The following is a 16,651-nucleotide window of genomic DNA, read 5'->3' on the forward strand; positions in this document are numbered from 1 at the left end:
ACACACACACACACACACACTCCCTCACTCACTCACACACACTCTCTCTCACACACAAACACACATCTGACACTCACACACACACACACAGACAGAGACACTCTCTCACACTCACACATACACACACGCACACACACACTCTCACACTCACTCACACACACACACACACACACAACATGGACACACACACACACACACACACACACACACATCCTGATTCTGACGAAAAGCTTATCAATTACAGAAATCAAAAATAAGCTGGATATTTTTGTGTTTTACCCTACGTAAAACGGCTAAAAGTGTCAAATAAGGCTAATATGCTGTGCTTTGACTGGCTCACTGTTCTGAACTGCTGGATAATCTCTCTATGTGTAAGTATGCGTAAATATGAGCATGAGAAAGAATGTCCAGTCACATGAATAAAATCTCCTTCGTCTTACCTCTGCATCAGGAATGAAGTCATCAGTAGCAATAATGTATAAAACAGAAAATACAGAACAAACAGATTTGCCACATGAAAATAATTAACTTTAAATATAATATAATAAATGAAAAATCACAAATACAAACTCAGATTTCCAAAAAGCGATATGTTACCGTTTTAAAAGCAACAACTAGAGTTATATAGAGGCAAACTTGCCAGTGTCTGACAAAATGTTTCAAAATTAATGACAGCAAATTGCAGATATGGGAAATTAGAAATGTCATGCAATGTGAGAGTGATGTAGTTATGAATATCAGCAACACGCATGGAGTCAGGCAGTTATTTTCCTCAACATGGATTAGCTCTTATTTCTCACTGTTGTTTTCAGGACTTCTACATGTTGCAATAATACTTGAATTATATACTAAATGTATCATGATCTGATGAACAATCTTTCAAACTGATTCATATTATGATCTCAAACAGTTAAATGTGGCCAGGAATGACCTCCAGAACTGAAAAAAAAAAAAACAATGGTGTTTTTTACTCAGAAGTTGGTAATAAATGTCACAATAAATGACAAATAAACAGCAAATTCTGAAGTAGAAAGACTGAAATTGTGTTTTCGTGGAAAATGTACTGCAATAATCAATTGCTTTTCTTGCAACTTTGAAGGAAACATTTTTTCTACAGTGCTGACAGCTCTGTATTTGGTCTGATTTCGAAATCTCAGCCGTACGGCCTTTTCTGGCAGTGGCCTGAGCTGTGAATTCTTCTGTTTTAAGCGTAGCAGGTTGAGTTTAGCATTAGCGCTGATGTAAGTGAGCAGTGAAGCGTCTGCACATAATGCTCACATTCACAGAGCTGGATGAAGGAGGGATTGTGTGAGTGTGCTGATGTGTGTGAAGAAGGAAAAGATACTGCTCTTACTGTCTCACAATGACCAAACCTGTTCTCACAGTTCGTTCATCTACCTGTGCCTGGTTTGCTCGAAATCTGTTTGTCCCATAACTGTAACAGAATATTATAGCAGCATGTTAGCATATTACAGTAATATCTGATATTATTATTACTATGGCATTATATAGACATTAAAAAGTTTGTTGAAGTTCACCTCACTAGAGATCCAAGCAGCAAAGTTTCTGCTTCATAGTCTTCATAATTTATTTGTAGTTGGTTATACTTAGCAGGATCCTGCTTGGAGCCTTATTTTACGAAAAGTTACCAGAATTTAAATTTATCAAATGTGACCCTGGAGCACAAAAGCAGTCGCTGGGGTATATTTGTAGCAATAGCCAACATACGGTCAAACATATGGGTCAAAATGATAGATTTTTCTTTTATGTCCAAAATCATTAGGATATTAAGTAAACAAGAAGATATTTAGTAAATTTCCTACCGTAAATATATCAAAGCTTAATTTTTGATTAGTAATATGCATTGCTAAGAACTTAATTTGGACAACTTTAAAGATGATTTTCTCAATATTTAGATTTTTTTTGCACCCTCAGATTCCAGATTTTCAAATAGTTGTATCTCGGTCAAATATTGTCCTATACTAACAAACCATACATCATTGGAAAGCTTATTTATTCAGCTTTCAGATTATGTATACATCTCAATTTCGAAAAATTGACGCTTATGACTGGTTTTGTGGTCCATGGTCACATATAGTTTCTAAGACATAAGTCAAAATGTGACTCATGATGAATAACTGATTTATATTTCCTGACCACAAAGTCTTTATATTAAACATTTATTCTGATGATCTCTAATTAAGACAAGTTCTAACCACTTTATCTCGGCAACCATTTGATCAAGGAAGTTGAAATTTAGCATTTATGTACGTTTTACATATTTGATAAATACATGCAGGATGTCTAGTATGGTGTCTACAAGCTGTATAATGAATGAATTTACGTAGGTGTTTTGTACAGACTCTGCTGTCGTCTTGTACTATTTTATTAATATGTTTATGTGTGGTTGTGCTGCCTGTATGATTTCTTCCCTCAGATTTATTGCTTCTGCTTGTATTGTTCTCATTCAAAAGGCACTTTGGATATAAACATCTGCTAAATGAAAAAATTTATATGTACTATAACTAACAATGTTAGCACTGTTAGTGGTATTTTAAATGTTTTATAATTACAAGTTTATATTACTTGTGTAGACATATTGGGTTGACCCTAACACCATCACTCCACCATGAACTATTTTCAACAATGACAAATGTGACACACAGGTATATTTGTAGTAGCAATAGCCAATATTTTATGCCAAAAATCATTAGGATATTAAGTAAAGATCATGTTCCATGAAGATATTTTGTAAATTTCCTACTGTAAATATATCAAAACTTAAGGACATAATTTGGCCAACTTTAAAGGCAATTTTCTCAATATACTTCCCTGACACAATGTCTTTCCATTTCCTACAGGCTCTTCTCATCAGAACCACTGGGGTTACCATGGTAAATATATACATATACTGTAACCACCCACAATGACTTTTAACTCAGAGTTTTACATACAGTTTTGTATCTAACTCACACTTATTAGTGGATCATAGCAGACATTTCTAGCACAGTCTTAGTTACTTTCATCACCTAGTAATACTGCCATATAATACTGTGAGTGAAGGGAAACATTATTTATTTGATTTGTAGCACTTATTTCATTAGATTAGAAAGTAGAGTAAATATTTTGTACATTTAATAATAATAATGCAATCAGATTCACTGATTAAAATCCAATTCAAATAAGGTCAACATGGAATCATTCTACTAGTAAGTGACATTGACATGTGCTTAATACAAATAAATAAACAGTAGATAAAAAAATCTGAATATTGAAACAGTGTGTTATAACATACTGATCTAGAAGGTGAAACATGGTACAATAAACCAGTGTAAAACTAGTGATTCAGAGACTCACTCATAAACGGTAACATTCTTTTGTTCCCGTGTGAAACTGTATGTGATGAAATGTATTGAGTAAATGATTCAGTCATGATACAGTCACTCATACAAAAAGTCACTTTTTATACTAACTGCTAAAGGACCAAAAGCTAAACATTTTAAATGTAATCAGACATTATAAATAAAATGAAATGATTTTAATATAAATATATTAAACAAATATTCTAAAACAAATACAACTGAAAACAATATATAAAAACCTCTTAAAAAAAATGTTCAGAAAGATTAGTTTAGTTTGCACATATTTTTACTCTGCGTGAGTTTATTGCTTTATTGCGACGTCAGTATCAGTTCTTGTGAAACACCTTTGACAGTCTGTGTTTCCATCATGAACACCCCAAAGACTCAAAGCTTTCCAATCTCTTATTGTATTGTGAGTATTTTAACCGAGGTCTTAGCAATTCATGCTATGCAACAATGTCCTGAAGCTTTATCGGTAACACTTTATAATAAAGGCAAATAAATAATCACGTATTAATACCTAAATGAAATATCGGTTAACTAATGATGAGCTAAATCAAGAACTAACCTATAATACATGAGTCATATAAATTCATGTGTGAAAAACAACAACTTTAACTACGTGTTTGTTAGTTAATGTGTTAATTACACTTTGAGGTTGACATTGGCATTCACATAAACTAACATGCATTAGTAAATGATTATTCATGTACTGTTATTGTAAAGTGTTTCTACTTGTGGTATTACTAGTGCTTTTTTATGTTTATTATAATGCATTGTTATCAGGCTCTGAAAAATGGCCTTGGATTTTAGAAAGGCACTATACAAATAAAACTTGTTGCGTAAAAATGTCATCAGTTAACTTTTAAATAAACTGGTATTGTTAAGGCTGTTGCATGTCAATGATTTCTTTGTCTCGGTCAGATCAGGACGCGTGGTTATCTGTGTTTGAACACTGTAGTGGAAAAGCTCAGTCTCCAATCAACATAGACACTCATAAGGTTTTCTAGAAATAAACTGGTATTGTTAAGGCTGTTGCATGTCAATGATTTCTTTGTCTCGGTCAGATCAGGATGCGTGGTTATCTGCGTTTGAACACTGTAGTGGAAAAGCTCAGTCTCCAATCAACATAGACACTCATAAGGTTTTCTATGAGCCCAATCTGCCTCCCATTAAACTGGAGGGTTATGATCTCGCCGGCTCTCCCGCTCTTACCCTCATCAACAACGGACACACATGTGAGTCGAGGCCCTTTCACACCAAACACAAGATCATCTTACACAAGACTCGTATTGAACTGTTCACACCACAGCAGCAAATGACTCTAGTTCGACTGTCAGTATGTCAGTGACATGTGACAGTGTTATTACATATTTGTGAAATACAAATAAAAAAAACAAGGACGATTCCAGTTTTGTGTATTTTGATGATTAAAGAGGAGACTATTGTTAGTTGGCACAGGTCTTCTTTTTTGTTAAATCTCTCCCGTGGAACAAACATTAAGATAATGAAACAGCATGTTAAGTATACAATGCTTTAAGTAACACTTTAATTTAAGGACCAGTTCTCACTATTAACTGGTTGCTTATTAGCATGCATATTACTAGCAGATTGGCAGTTTATAGTACTTATGAAGTACATTAATGCCATATTTTAGATCCCTTAATCCAACCCATAATTTAACAACTACCTTACTAACTATTAATAAGCAGCAAATTCGTTTTTTGATGCAAAGGTAATAGTTAATAGTTAATAGTGAGAGTAGGTCCCCAAACGAAAGTATGACCTTCTTTCATGCTGTTGCTTTTCAACAAACAAGACGGTAAAATTGACTAATTAAAATTTTAGACAGAATATTGCCAGCTACTTTGTGTATTTTTGCTTCACCAAAAATAATTGTTAAAAATGAGGTCAAAACAGAATCAATCATTGTATCTTTGAGCAATAGCGGTGTTTTATTTCTTAATGAATAGGTTTTTTGAAAGAATCAGTTGAGTGAGTGATTCAATGACTTAATCATGTTTCATTCTTGTAGGAATGAGTGTATTTCATCAAATTTATTGAGTAAATGATTGTAAAAAAAAAATAAAAAAATAAAATCATGCATGCAGAAAGCCAGTTTTGTACTTTAACTGATAAAATGACCATAAAATGAAAGAGTGGCTTTAAACAATGCTTAAAATACAAATACAGTTTATGGACTTTATTTACCATTTGTTTTTGTTGCTGACTTAAATTACATAATTACATGACCTTACTTTAATTTCAGAAATGAAAAGCTATCTGAATGCATGTTGTTTCTGTTCTTGCGTCAGTGCAGCTGAGTCTGCCGAGCAGCATGCGTATCATGAGGGGATGCGATCACGTTTACGTCGCAGCCCAGCTTCACTTCCACTGGGGAACTACAGAGGTCCCTGGCTCAGAGCACACCATAGATCATGTCCATTTCCCTGCTGAGGTGAGCTGAGATGAAGAAACACACGGTTTAATGGTCTCTCTATACAGCCACCCATTCAGAGATCATGTTGTTGGGCCCAGTCTTTCTGGAACATGAGTGATTATAAAAACTGCATGATGTGTGACATATTGCATAAACACTTGCTACCGCAGTTTCCTCATTCCTCAGATCCACGTGGTTCATTATAACTCCAGATATGCAAATCTCGCTGAGGCTGCTAGTAAAGCGGATGGGTTGGCAGTGTTAGGAGGATTCATAGGTGTAAGTCTTTCAACTACAACCTTCTGGCTGCAGTAAAGTTTTCCAAGTAAAAGAATATGGTTTGTATGGAAGCCCGTTTCCGCCACTGAATAAAAAAAAAAAAAAAGGTAGCCTAATTGCGACTTTTTATCTCGCAATTATGACTCTCAGAACTGCGTGATGTAAACTCGCAATTGCGAGACATAAAGTCGCCATTCAGAGATTCAGAGAAATGAAATCAGAACTGCGAGATATAAACTCACTATTCTGACTTTATAACTCACTATTCTGACTTTATAACTCACTATTCTGACTTTATAACTCACTATTCTGACTTTATAACTCACTATTCTGACTTTATAACTCACTATTCTGACTTTATAACTCACTATTCTGACTTTATAACTCACTATTCTGACTTTATAACTCACTATTCGCAATTCTGAGAACATATCAGTCATTCCCCCTCTCCAAAATTGGACTTTAACTCGCAATTGCGAGAAAAAAAAGTCAGAATTGCGATTATAAAAAGTCGCAATAACCTTTTTTTTTTATTTTTTATTCAGTGGCGGAAACGGGCTTCCATACGGTTTGATCACTCCCAATAAAGTCTTTGCAATACATTTGTTAGTATTTCCTTTTGACTTTTTCCTCAATAGATTGGCCTTCATGACAATGACAACTATGAGAAGATCCTGTCTGCGTTAACAGACATCAGCATTGAGGGTAAGAAACTAATAACTGTCAACAAAGAAAACATCAAGCATAAAACACTGATGAATATCATCCAACCTGAGCTGATGGTCTTCTTTTCAGAGTCAGACACTGAGATTCCTGGTTTTAATGTGCGCCATCTACTGCCAGACAGCTTGGACAGGTTTTATAGGTACAGCGGGTCCCTCACGACCCCTCCGTGCTTTCAGACGGTCAGCTGGACTTTGTTCAACGACTCAATCAGAGTCTCAAGAAGACAGGTCAGACTATTCTCACAAGAGAGCATCACGTCATTTATAGCACTCGCGGATCTAAATCAGTCTGGTTTTTCTTTTGTTGTCGCAATAACCTTTTTTTTTAATTTTTTATTCAGTGGCGGAAACGGGCTTCCATAGGGTTTGATCACTCCCAATAAAGTCTTTGCAATACATTTGTTAGTATTTCCTTTTGACTTTTTCCTCAATAGATTGGCCTTCATGACAATGACAACTATGAGAAGATCCTGTCTGCGTTAACAGACATCAGCATTGAGGGTAAGAAACTAATAACTGTCAACAAAGAAAACATCAAGCATAAAACACTGATGAATATCATCCAACCTGAGCTGATGGTCTTCTTTTCAGAGTCAGACACTGAGATTCCTGGTTTTAATGTGCGCCATCTACTGCCAGACAGCTTGGACAGGTTTTATAGGTACAGCGGGTCCCTCACGACCCCTCCGTGCTTTCAGACGGTCAGCTGGACTTTGTTCAACGACTCAATCAGAGTCTCAAGAAGACAGGTCAGACTATTCTCACAAGAGAGCATCACGTCATTTATAGCACTCGCGGATCTAAATCAGTCTGGTTTTTCTTTTGTTAGCTAGCAGCCTTGGAGGACACATTGAAAACTGAACACAACAAGCTTTTGTCCAAAAACTTCAGAGCGCCACAACTTCTGCATGGGAGAAATGTGCTGGCATCTTTCCACACAGGATCCACTGCAAGAAGTATGTACAGTCTGTATTAGGCCTTTTAGCTCTTTAGTGTTTGAAATAATTACGATTTCAAACACATCATGGGGCCACTGTAAACTGCAGCAGGTATAAACCTGATTGTGCTCCAGTTTACAGTGGCCCCATTATGTGTTTGAAATCGTAATTATGAAAATGTCTGAATATCTTTTTACTAGAAACACAAAAAGGTTACATTATCAAATTAGGCATATGTAATCATTGTGTACATACAGTACACATTGATCTACAAAAATGTTAGCGGATGTGTACACTGTACATGGGAGATGTTTTTATTTTTTTGTTTCTAAACTATTCTAAGTATTTATATAAGTACTGATTCTAAGTTCATTTTGTACATAATTGACACAGTCTATAATTATGTATTGAGGGGCCCATTTTTTTGTTGTTTGTATGGTGGGGGGAAAAATGTTGTTTCTATTTTCCTGTATCTTTATCTTTTTATTATTATAAAGGTTCAACAATTTAACCTTTATTTAACCAGGCAAGTCAATTAAGAACAGGTTCTTATTTTTAATAACAGCCAGGCAGGAGAATTAATATCCCCTGAGAAACATACAAACATATTACAATACATAAACAGATTAAGCAAGGCGGATTGGGTTTTTAAGTTTGGCGTACGAGTTGTGTAATTATTTAGAAATTGCATGCAAGTACTTTAAAAATCGTCAGTACAATGCAACATGTATATACAATAAGTATGTAAGCAGTTAAAGACATTTGATATAAAGTGGCTCCATAACTACCGTTTTATTTTTTGAACCCAACAAACATCTAAATGTCACTTGGTTTAATATTTTGTATTTATAACAATGCCAATTACTTCAAGTTAATATTCAGTTTAACTGCACTGACACACTCGGATTTAAACTGAATAGAACCAGATAAAGACACAAACTTTGAAACACTGACACTGAATTAACTTGAGCAGAATAATGACACCATTGTCTTCTGTAGAGCAGAAAGTTAATTTGTTGTTACTGTTGAAACAACCTGTACTGTACAATCAATATGTATTAGCGTATGTATATTTTGTGTTGTGTTTTACAGTAGCCAGTGAAGCTCCACCATCTGAAACACAAGACAGCAATATAATGGAATCTAACGGTAAGAATGTATCATTTACTGTATATCTACAGCAGGATATAAAAACAGTTTATTTCAGAGGACTTCGTCTAGTGTTAAAGGGGTCATATGACGTTGCTAAAAAGAACATTATTTTGTGTATTTGGTGTAATGAAATGTGTTTATGCGGTTTAAGGTTAAAAAAACACATTATTTTCCACATAATGTACATTATTGTTTCTCCTCTATGCCCCGCCTTTCTGAAACGTGTCGATTTTTACAAAGCTCATCGGTCTGAAAAAGCGAGGTGTGCTCTGATTGGCCAGCTATCCAGTGTGTTGTGATTGGCCAAATACCTCAAGCGTGTGACGGAAATGTTACGCCCCTCACCATACTGTGATGATGCCACCAAGAGCTTGTAACACTCCAAAGAGAAAGGAACAATTGAAATCGCATCATATGACCCCTTTAAAGCTGCAGTCCGTAACTTTGTTTTCAAAATTGACAAAATTTATATAATAAGAGAGTACACCATGAATCCGTTTTCCAAACCGTGTTTTTGGCTTGTCCTGAATCACTACGGTACACCTATAATAATGTTTATATTCGGACTATTTTATACTGGTTCGGGTAGGTACCGCTGCGGAGGAGCCCAGTACCTGCGTGATTTGCCATAGACATAAACAGAGAGAAGTAGTTCCGGCTACAATGTTCTTCCGCAAGATGCACGCAGTTCTGTTTATTAACCGCTAGAGCGCCAAAAGTGCTAACATGGTTTTATTTTCCATTTTCCTTCCTTACTGAAGCTCTCTGTGTGTGACAGTAATATGAACACAATATAAACGCGTTTAAAGGTTGTTGTTTCCCCACAGGACACATTCTGGCGATTATCTTTGGGGTTCTGTTTGCCGTCACGTTGCTGATCTTCTCCGTCTACACATATGGACAGAGGAAAAAGTACTCAAAGTACGTTCATATCCATCTCTGATTCATCACCACTTAATTTGACTTAAGTTTGTACACTTTTAATTCTCTCTGCTTTCAGAAAGCAGACACACAGCACAAAAGGCTAAACATGTTTCACTTCTGCCTCTTTTTCTCTACAGGTTTAAAAAAGACTCCAAGCAAAATGTTATTTATAAACCAGCTGCCGTTGAAAAAGACATAGATCAAACCTCTGTTACTGTATCATAAACCACATATTTATTCAGAAACTTGTTTTGTCTTGTTTGTCTTCAGAGTGAGACTTTGGAATAAATTGTTTGCAAATTAGTAGAAATTGCTGCATACACTTTTGGTCCACTTTTTGTTTGCCCTTGTGTGTATGTGTCTGAATTTTAAGTACATACTTTTTTTTTTTTTTCATTTTGCTGTTTTTTTCCATTGTATTGAGGAAATTAATCATAACATATTATTCATCCACCTACAAGATGTATAATGGTTCTCTAACAGTATCTGAGCAGAACCTAGTTTACATATAGACTGTCAAACCACAGCCATTCATTTATATATTACCCAGATAGTGACCACTGCCTCTCTCTCTCCAGTCATCTGACACTAGACTTCAGAAACTATATTTTAGTCTTGACATACAATTTCAAAATTGTAAGCGTATAATGAGTTTGTGAAGCCGTGTTGTTTTCAGTCCGTGTCTCTCAGAACAGACTGTTCTTTACTGCATGTATGTATCAAACACGGTCCAGAACACTAAACATTCACACGAGGATTCCTGTCAGCACCCGCAATGTTTAAGACCATTAAACTTTGAATCTGGAAAATCCATGAGTTAACTTGTGTTATATATAAGTCATGACAGGTCATGTAAGAGGTGTGTATTTCAACACAGTTCTGTTGAAGACTGACTGTGAAGCATGCAATCCAATGCATTTGGCAGGTCAGGGGGTCAGTTCTCACATTTCAGTAAGATATTTACTAAAGGGCAGAGGTCACATGACTGAGAGCCTAAAAGCCACAAATACCGGTAACACTTTGTACATTAACGCGAGTTAATGCAATAGCTAACGGCTGAAACAGTGATTTTACAGCATTTATTTGGTTAATGTCAATTACCAAAAAATGTTTAAAAAGTAACATTAAAGGGATAGTTCTCCTACAAATGATAATTCTGTCATCATTTACTCATCCTCATATTGTTCTAAACCTGTATGAGTTTCTGTAAACACTTTAGAATAGGGACCGATTCTCACTATTAATGAGTTGCTTATTAGCATGCCTGTTATTAACATATTGGCTGTTTATTAGTGCTTATAAAGCACATATTCTTCATGACCATATTCTGCATCTCTAATCCTACACAATACCTAGACTTAACAACTACCTTACTAACTATTAATAAGCAGCAGTTAATTAAGGTAAAAGCCATAGTTAATGGTGAGAATTGAACCTTAAAGTGTGACGGAGTTTCTTTCTATTTTGGATAGTAGATATTTTGGAGAATGTTGGTAACCAGAGTTTTTTTCCATACTATGAAAGTCAATGGGAACCAGCAACTTACCCACATTCTTCAAACTATTGTTTTTTACATTCAACATAAACTCAAACAGGTTTGGAACAACTTGATGTTGAGTAAATGATAACAGAATTGCCATTTTTGGGCGAACTATCCCTTTAATCTGCTGTGCACATGATGATACCCAAGTCATTTACTAATGTTAATAAATTGGACTTTATTGTGCAATGCACCACAAATATCCTCCTAACCATATGAAAACATTAACTTATGGATTCAAATCTAGATTTATGATCCACATAAATGTGTACCGTATCTTCTAAATATTTTGCTTCCCCCAAATAACTCCACGAAAAGTCCATGAAATCATTAACAGGGTGTTTTTAATCTTTTTGTCAAATCAATTTTGCATATGAACAGTAATCTGATTCCCTGTTTGGCACATCATATTCTTAGAAACTTTATAAAGCAGCATTAAAATGTTACATAATTACAAGAAGTCCTTTTGTAATTGAAATTCAGGAAAGCACCGAGTTATTGTGTCCAATATACAGAACATGACGAGAGCTCCATCTGCACAGCTTTAACACTGCATGACAAATGTAGACCAGAAACAACTCGCATACAGACACAGAGGAGTACAGAACGCAATACATTAACACAGAAGCACACCGAACGCTAGTGGTTACTGAGGAGCTGCCAACAACATCCAGAGAAACAAACCTGAACGCTGCATCAACACAGAACCGCTGCAACACTCTTAAAAATAAAGGTGCTTCACGATGAACTTCACTGTGGTCTGTCATGTACCGTAATGAGGGTGTGCTGGATGCGTTTTAAGGCTAACAGACTGGAAAACAGGTCATGTGTAAGTAAACGCAGTGATGTTAGTGTGCTGGGTTAGGAATTAAAGCTATGTTAGTGTAACTCACTGAGAAGACAAGTGTGGATCTACATACAGCAGCATAGAGTAAGTGTCAGATAACTACAACTGTGATGACCACTCGGCCGACAGGCCCAGCACCAGCTCTGAAGCACATATGTGACCCTGGACCACAGAACCAGCCATTTTTTTGAAATTGAGATGTATACATCATCTGAAAGCTGAATAAATAAGCTTTCCATTGATGTATGGTTTGTAAATATAATTGTATTCCCAAAAATCATGTGAATTTAATATATGGGAATTTACTGCTATGAATTTTATTTGTTATATATTGCATAATATATATATATATATGACATACATTCAATATACAATACATCTGACATTTAGGCAACACTTTAGTATAGGGAACAATTCTCACTGTTTACTAGTTGCTCGTTAGCATGCCTATTATAACCATACTGGCCGTTTATTAGTACTTATAAAGCACATATTCTGTATGAGCATATTCTACCTTACTAACTATTAATAAGCAGCTAATTAAGAGTTATTGAAACAAATAGTTAATGGTTTAATAGATAACACCATAACCTGTCAATTTATTTCCAAGACAAAAAATAATGTTCTTAGAATTGAATCTTAAGTTCTCAAAAAAAAACATTTCAGAAGTTTGTAAGAATGTTCCTATGTACAGCTCTTGGAAAACAAATAAAAAAAAAACCTTTTTAAGACATTAAATATCGCATGCGATTTATCGTGCAGCCCTAGTAGTAATATATAAGAATATTAAAATTGAAGAAAAACAATTAAAGGATAAAACAGACCAAAAGTAAGTGAACAAAAACAATCAGAGTTAGGGATGTCTGCCAAAAATTATGCTCTTTAGTATCATTGAGAAATTTTAAATCAGGTTCTTACACGAGCATTATAATTATAAACATAACATTTAAAAGATAATATTTAAAAACTGAACCAATCAAGAACAAAGCATAATAAGAGATGTCCTCTTAATAATGTAATATACAGGTGTTTCCTGTAAAAGTAGAACCTAACAACATGACCTTTGTTGTCATGAAAAAAAAAAAAAAACAGCTGTCATATGTTTGTTTTTCAATGCTAGCTTCCAGATTTCATGGCCAAATCCAGAATAAAATATGAAAGTAGTGCTGTGTTTTTCACACAAATACTTTTTTGTGACTGACCTATGTCGGTGACCTACGTGATTATTAGGGTTGCAAAAAGGTGGAAAATTTCCAGTAAATTTCGGAAACATTCCAGGATTTTTAGGAATATTCCAGGGATTTTTGGAAAGTTTCCGGAAATGTACCGGAAATTTTCCACCCCTTTGCAACCCTAGTGATTATTAAATAAAACATACATCTTTCCCCAACAGCAGGACTGGTTTGTGTCATTTGCCAAGTGCTTTGTCATATGTTGACATACAAACAGCACATGTGAAAGCTGTTGGATCAGTTGATTACTCATGGCCCATGAGGCTTTGCAGGAGCTCACCTGCTGTAATGAAGTAATACTGTGAGTCTCCAAAGATGCCGACCGTCCCGGGACCCAGAGAGTCAGACAGGACGTTGATCATTGAGAACGCACCACTCATGATCCCAAAGCCCAGCCCAGCCACTGCACACGAAACACACAGACATCTGATCAAACCTGCCATCCAGTGATCCTGAGTGCAACATGAAACACAACAACAGCTGAGCACAGATTACCGTAAGCCATCTGTCGCACCGAAATAGCTGAGCCGTCATCATCACTAATGGCTGCCAGACCCTCGTTGGCCTTCCTGATGAATCAACACAAGAGTTCAAAATGAATCAGCGTTTCAAAAAACCCAAGCTTCCTCAGAATCAACTGAGAGCAGGGAAACTGCTCGAGTTTGCATTTCACAACTAAAAACCTTGGACAAAAGACATGGGAGACTTTAACAGCAGAAACTGGAAGAAGCAATAATTATTCATCATAACAGAATTAATTCCAAAATCATGGCATCTATCTGCCACTTTCATATTTTAAGGTAAGAGAGTCCAGGAAATATTATTTTTTAATGCAATGGTCAATTTTGAGATTTTTTTGTCTACTTTGCTTCCATAACATGACTAGTGAAACGAAAACATACAAAATACACATTTAAGTATTTATTTAAGTAATTTGCATCTGTAGATTTCAATTACAATTCATGTTTTTAAAGCCTGTTTTCTCAAAACTAGTTTTTTTCCTTACACAGAGGCAGAAATCTACATTTTCACAGATCTTACATACTCCAAACCTTAGTTTTATTCCTATTGATATTCTGCAGGTTTTTACAGAGGGATTTGTTAACATCATTCATGTGTTACATATAACATTTCATTCCTAAAAACATGGTGAAAATGTATTGTGTTTTTTTTTAAACTGTTGACAGTATTTTCTGACTGTTTCTCTGTATTCTGAAAAAATTAAATTAAATAAAAAAAAAAAAGAATTTTCAACTTGATTGCATCCAACCTTCAGATTTCTGTTCTGGAAAAGTATGCAAATAAGTGCCCATTTCATGAGATACTGCCTCATTTGCATATATAAAGAGTTCAGGAAACGTTCTAATGGAAACTAGACTGAAGATTTGTGGTGCTGGATTTCTTATCGTGTATGGCGCACCATAAAGAGTCTCACCTGAGCAGTCTGTAGTAGACAAAGCGAAAGACTTCCTGGAGCAGGACCGAGAAGAAGACCCCGAACATCAGCAGGCCCCTCTGAAGCCCGAGATCCTGCGAGTTACTGGCCTTTACAGCGATGAACCACACCAGAGAGGACAGGAGCAGAGACAGCAGCCAGAAAAACGCCCTGAAACAAACACATGCACTCACATTCTCCACTAACAGCGCTTCTAAAGGGCCTGCTAAATGCCATGAGCAACAACTTTAAAAGGCAGAGACACTTTACAACTACATTAATGAACACTCAAAACAGAAATGTCATGGAAATTAGGCTTATCTTAAAATATTTGAATGTTCTGTTAAACATTATATAGAGAAAGATATCTCCTTGAAGGATAACGTGTCCAGTATCTGACTGTCTCTAACAAAAAAGTACAGTATAGTGGAGCCACCAGGGTAATACTACAGTACTTTGGGATGTTCCACTGAGTAATTCATGTGTAAATCAAACAAGCTCGTCACTAGCATTATGAGGCTGACGGCGAGCTTCGATCACGTGACTCACCCTGCGATCAGAATGATGACTCGTAACGGGTCTTTGGCGACGGTGAAGACAAACAAGGAGAAAGACGGACCAAACGCTATGAAAGCACAGCCAAAAAACACTGCCAGAGTCATCCTGGATGAACGGCTTTCTCTGTGACTGTCCGAGCAGATAATGAGCAACAATAGGGCTCTAACAGAAACAGTCGAAACGTGAAAAGTAAACGCGAACAATGCTAACGTTAACTTGGTAGGAAACAGACGCAGATTTACTTAATTCTCCATAAAACAGAGAGTTTAAACCTGATATTTAAACCATTTGCAGCCGTACAATACACAGAAATCACAATATTCTTCTTACACAGACAAATAAATCTACTAAATGTAAATAAAGAATCGATCCATCTAAGCTAATAAATCCGACTATATTCGCGCGGTTTATATCGTTCTTCAGTGAGCGCTTTGTTCGGTAACATTTTCAAACTTAATCTTCAGTTTCTCTGTCCCGAATAAAAAGCAGACGCGACACTTCCGAGGGCTTTTGTTTGGTGTCAAGAAAGATCGGCTTGCGCTTCCGGGTTTACGCACTTCCGCCGCTGCGTGGCGCTGTGACAGCGGACTGTCGCTACTGAACAGGAAGCAACTGTACATAATGCAGCATGTTTTAGTGCTGTTACTCCTGGCTGATCATTATTGTGTTTAGTTAGTAACAACACTGCTATAATGCGGTCCCAGATTGATGCACTGATGATGGGGCAGTCTGCCAACACTGATTAGAGTGGTCAAAACTTCTAAACTGTTACATATGCAAACATAAAAATATGAGAAAATAAATGTAAATGTAGACCTAATATCTTGTTTAGAAGGCTATAATAAAAATGAATGAGTCAACCACGACTCTAGTGTATGGTTTATTTCTACCACTATCAAGCCACCAACACAATAGTGTTTCAGTATGCTTATATTGACAATACTATTTATAACACCAAGGCACATTATGTGTCATAAAATTCAGTTCATTTTTATTTCTTTTTTGCTTGTTGATTAAAACAATAACCACAATAATGTAGTAAAAGACATGTAAATATAAAATGTAAATGATAATTTAATGTAACAAACAGAAATGTCTGGTACAGGGAGGATTCAGACTGAAATAAGTGAGCCAGGAAAACAGATTACTGGTGTACTTTATATATTTATTTATTTTAAATAAAGAGTGTGAAGGCCCCATGAATGGTGTCAAATGCATT

The 16,651-nt window shown here is 35.8% G+C and overlaps 2 protein-coding genes across 2 annotated transcripts in view; one reads left to right on the forward strand and one right to left on the reverse strand.

Moving 5' to 3' along the window:
• LOC107702555 (carbonic anhydrase 9-like) overlaps nt 1-10,874 on the forward strand; it is a 12,182-nt gene extending 1,308 nt beyond the window's left edge. Inside the window, exons 2-13 of the mRNA XM_016504911.1 lie at nt 2,862-2,894; nt 4,430-4,600; nt 5,678-5,820; nt 5,989-6,081; nt 6,720-6,786; nt 6,877-7,034; nt 7,241-7,307; nt 7,398-7,555; nt 7,636-7,762; nt 8,837-8,893; nt 9,724-9,817; nt 9,958-10,874. Coding sequence (XP_016360397.1) covers nt 2,862-2,894; nt 4,430-4,600; nt 5,678-5,820; nt 5,989-6,081; nt 6,720-6,786; nt 6,877-7,034; nt 7,241-7,307; nt 7,398-7,555; nt 7,636-7,762; nt 8,837-8,893; nt 9,724-9,817; nt 9,958-10,045 — 1,256 coding nt within the window. The 3' untranslated portion in view covers nt 10,046-10,874. The remainder of the gene's footprint in view (nt 1-2,861; nt 2,895-4,429; nt 4,601-5,677; nt 5,821-5,988; nt 6,082-6,719; nt 6,787-6,876; nt 7,035-7,240; nt 7,308-7,397; nt 7,556-7,635; nt 7,763-8,836; nt 8,894-9,723; nt 9,818-9,957) is intronic.
• A 2,810-nt stretch (nt 10,875-13,684) lies between these two features.
• LOC107702556 (gamma-secretase subunit Aph-1b-like) lies at nt 13,685-16,021 on the reverse strand. The gene is made up of 4 exons (XM_016504912.1): nt 15,424-16,021; nt 14,875-15,045; nt 13,935-14,008; nt 13,685-13,842 (listed from the first exon to the last, which is right to left on the reverse strand). The coding sequence occupies exons 1-4, from the start codon at nt 15,534-15,536 to the stop codon at nt 13,685-13,687; spliced, it is 516 nt and encodes a 171-aa protein (XP_016360398.1). The 5' UTR covers nt 15,537-16,021.
• Nucleotides 16,022-16,651: the final 630 nt, after the last annotated feature.

Source organism: Sinocyclocheilus anshuiensis, unplaced genomic scaffold (assembly GCF_001515605.1).
Source record: "Sinocyclocheilus anshuiensis isolate Anshui unplaced genomic scaffold, SAMN03320099.WGS_v1.1 scaffold210, whole genome shotgun sequence".
Lineage (NCBI taxonomy): Eukaryota > Metazoa > Chordata > Actinopteri > Cypriniformes > Cyprinidae > Sinocyclocheilus > Sinocyclocheilus anshuiensis.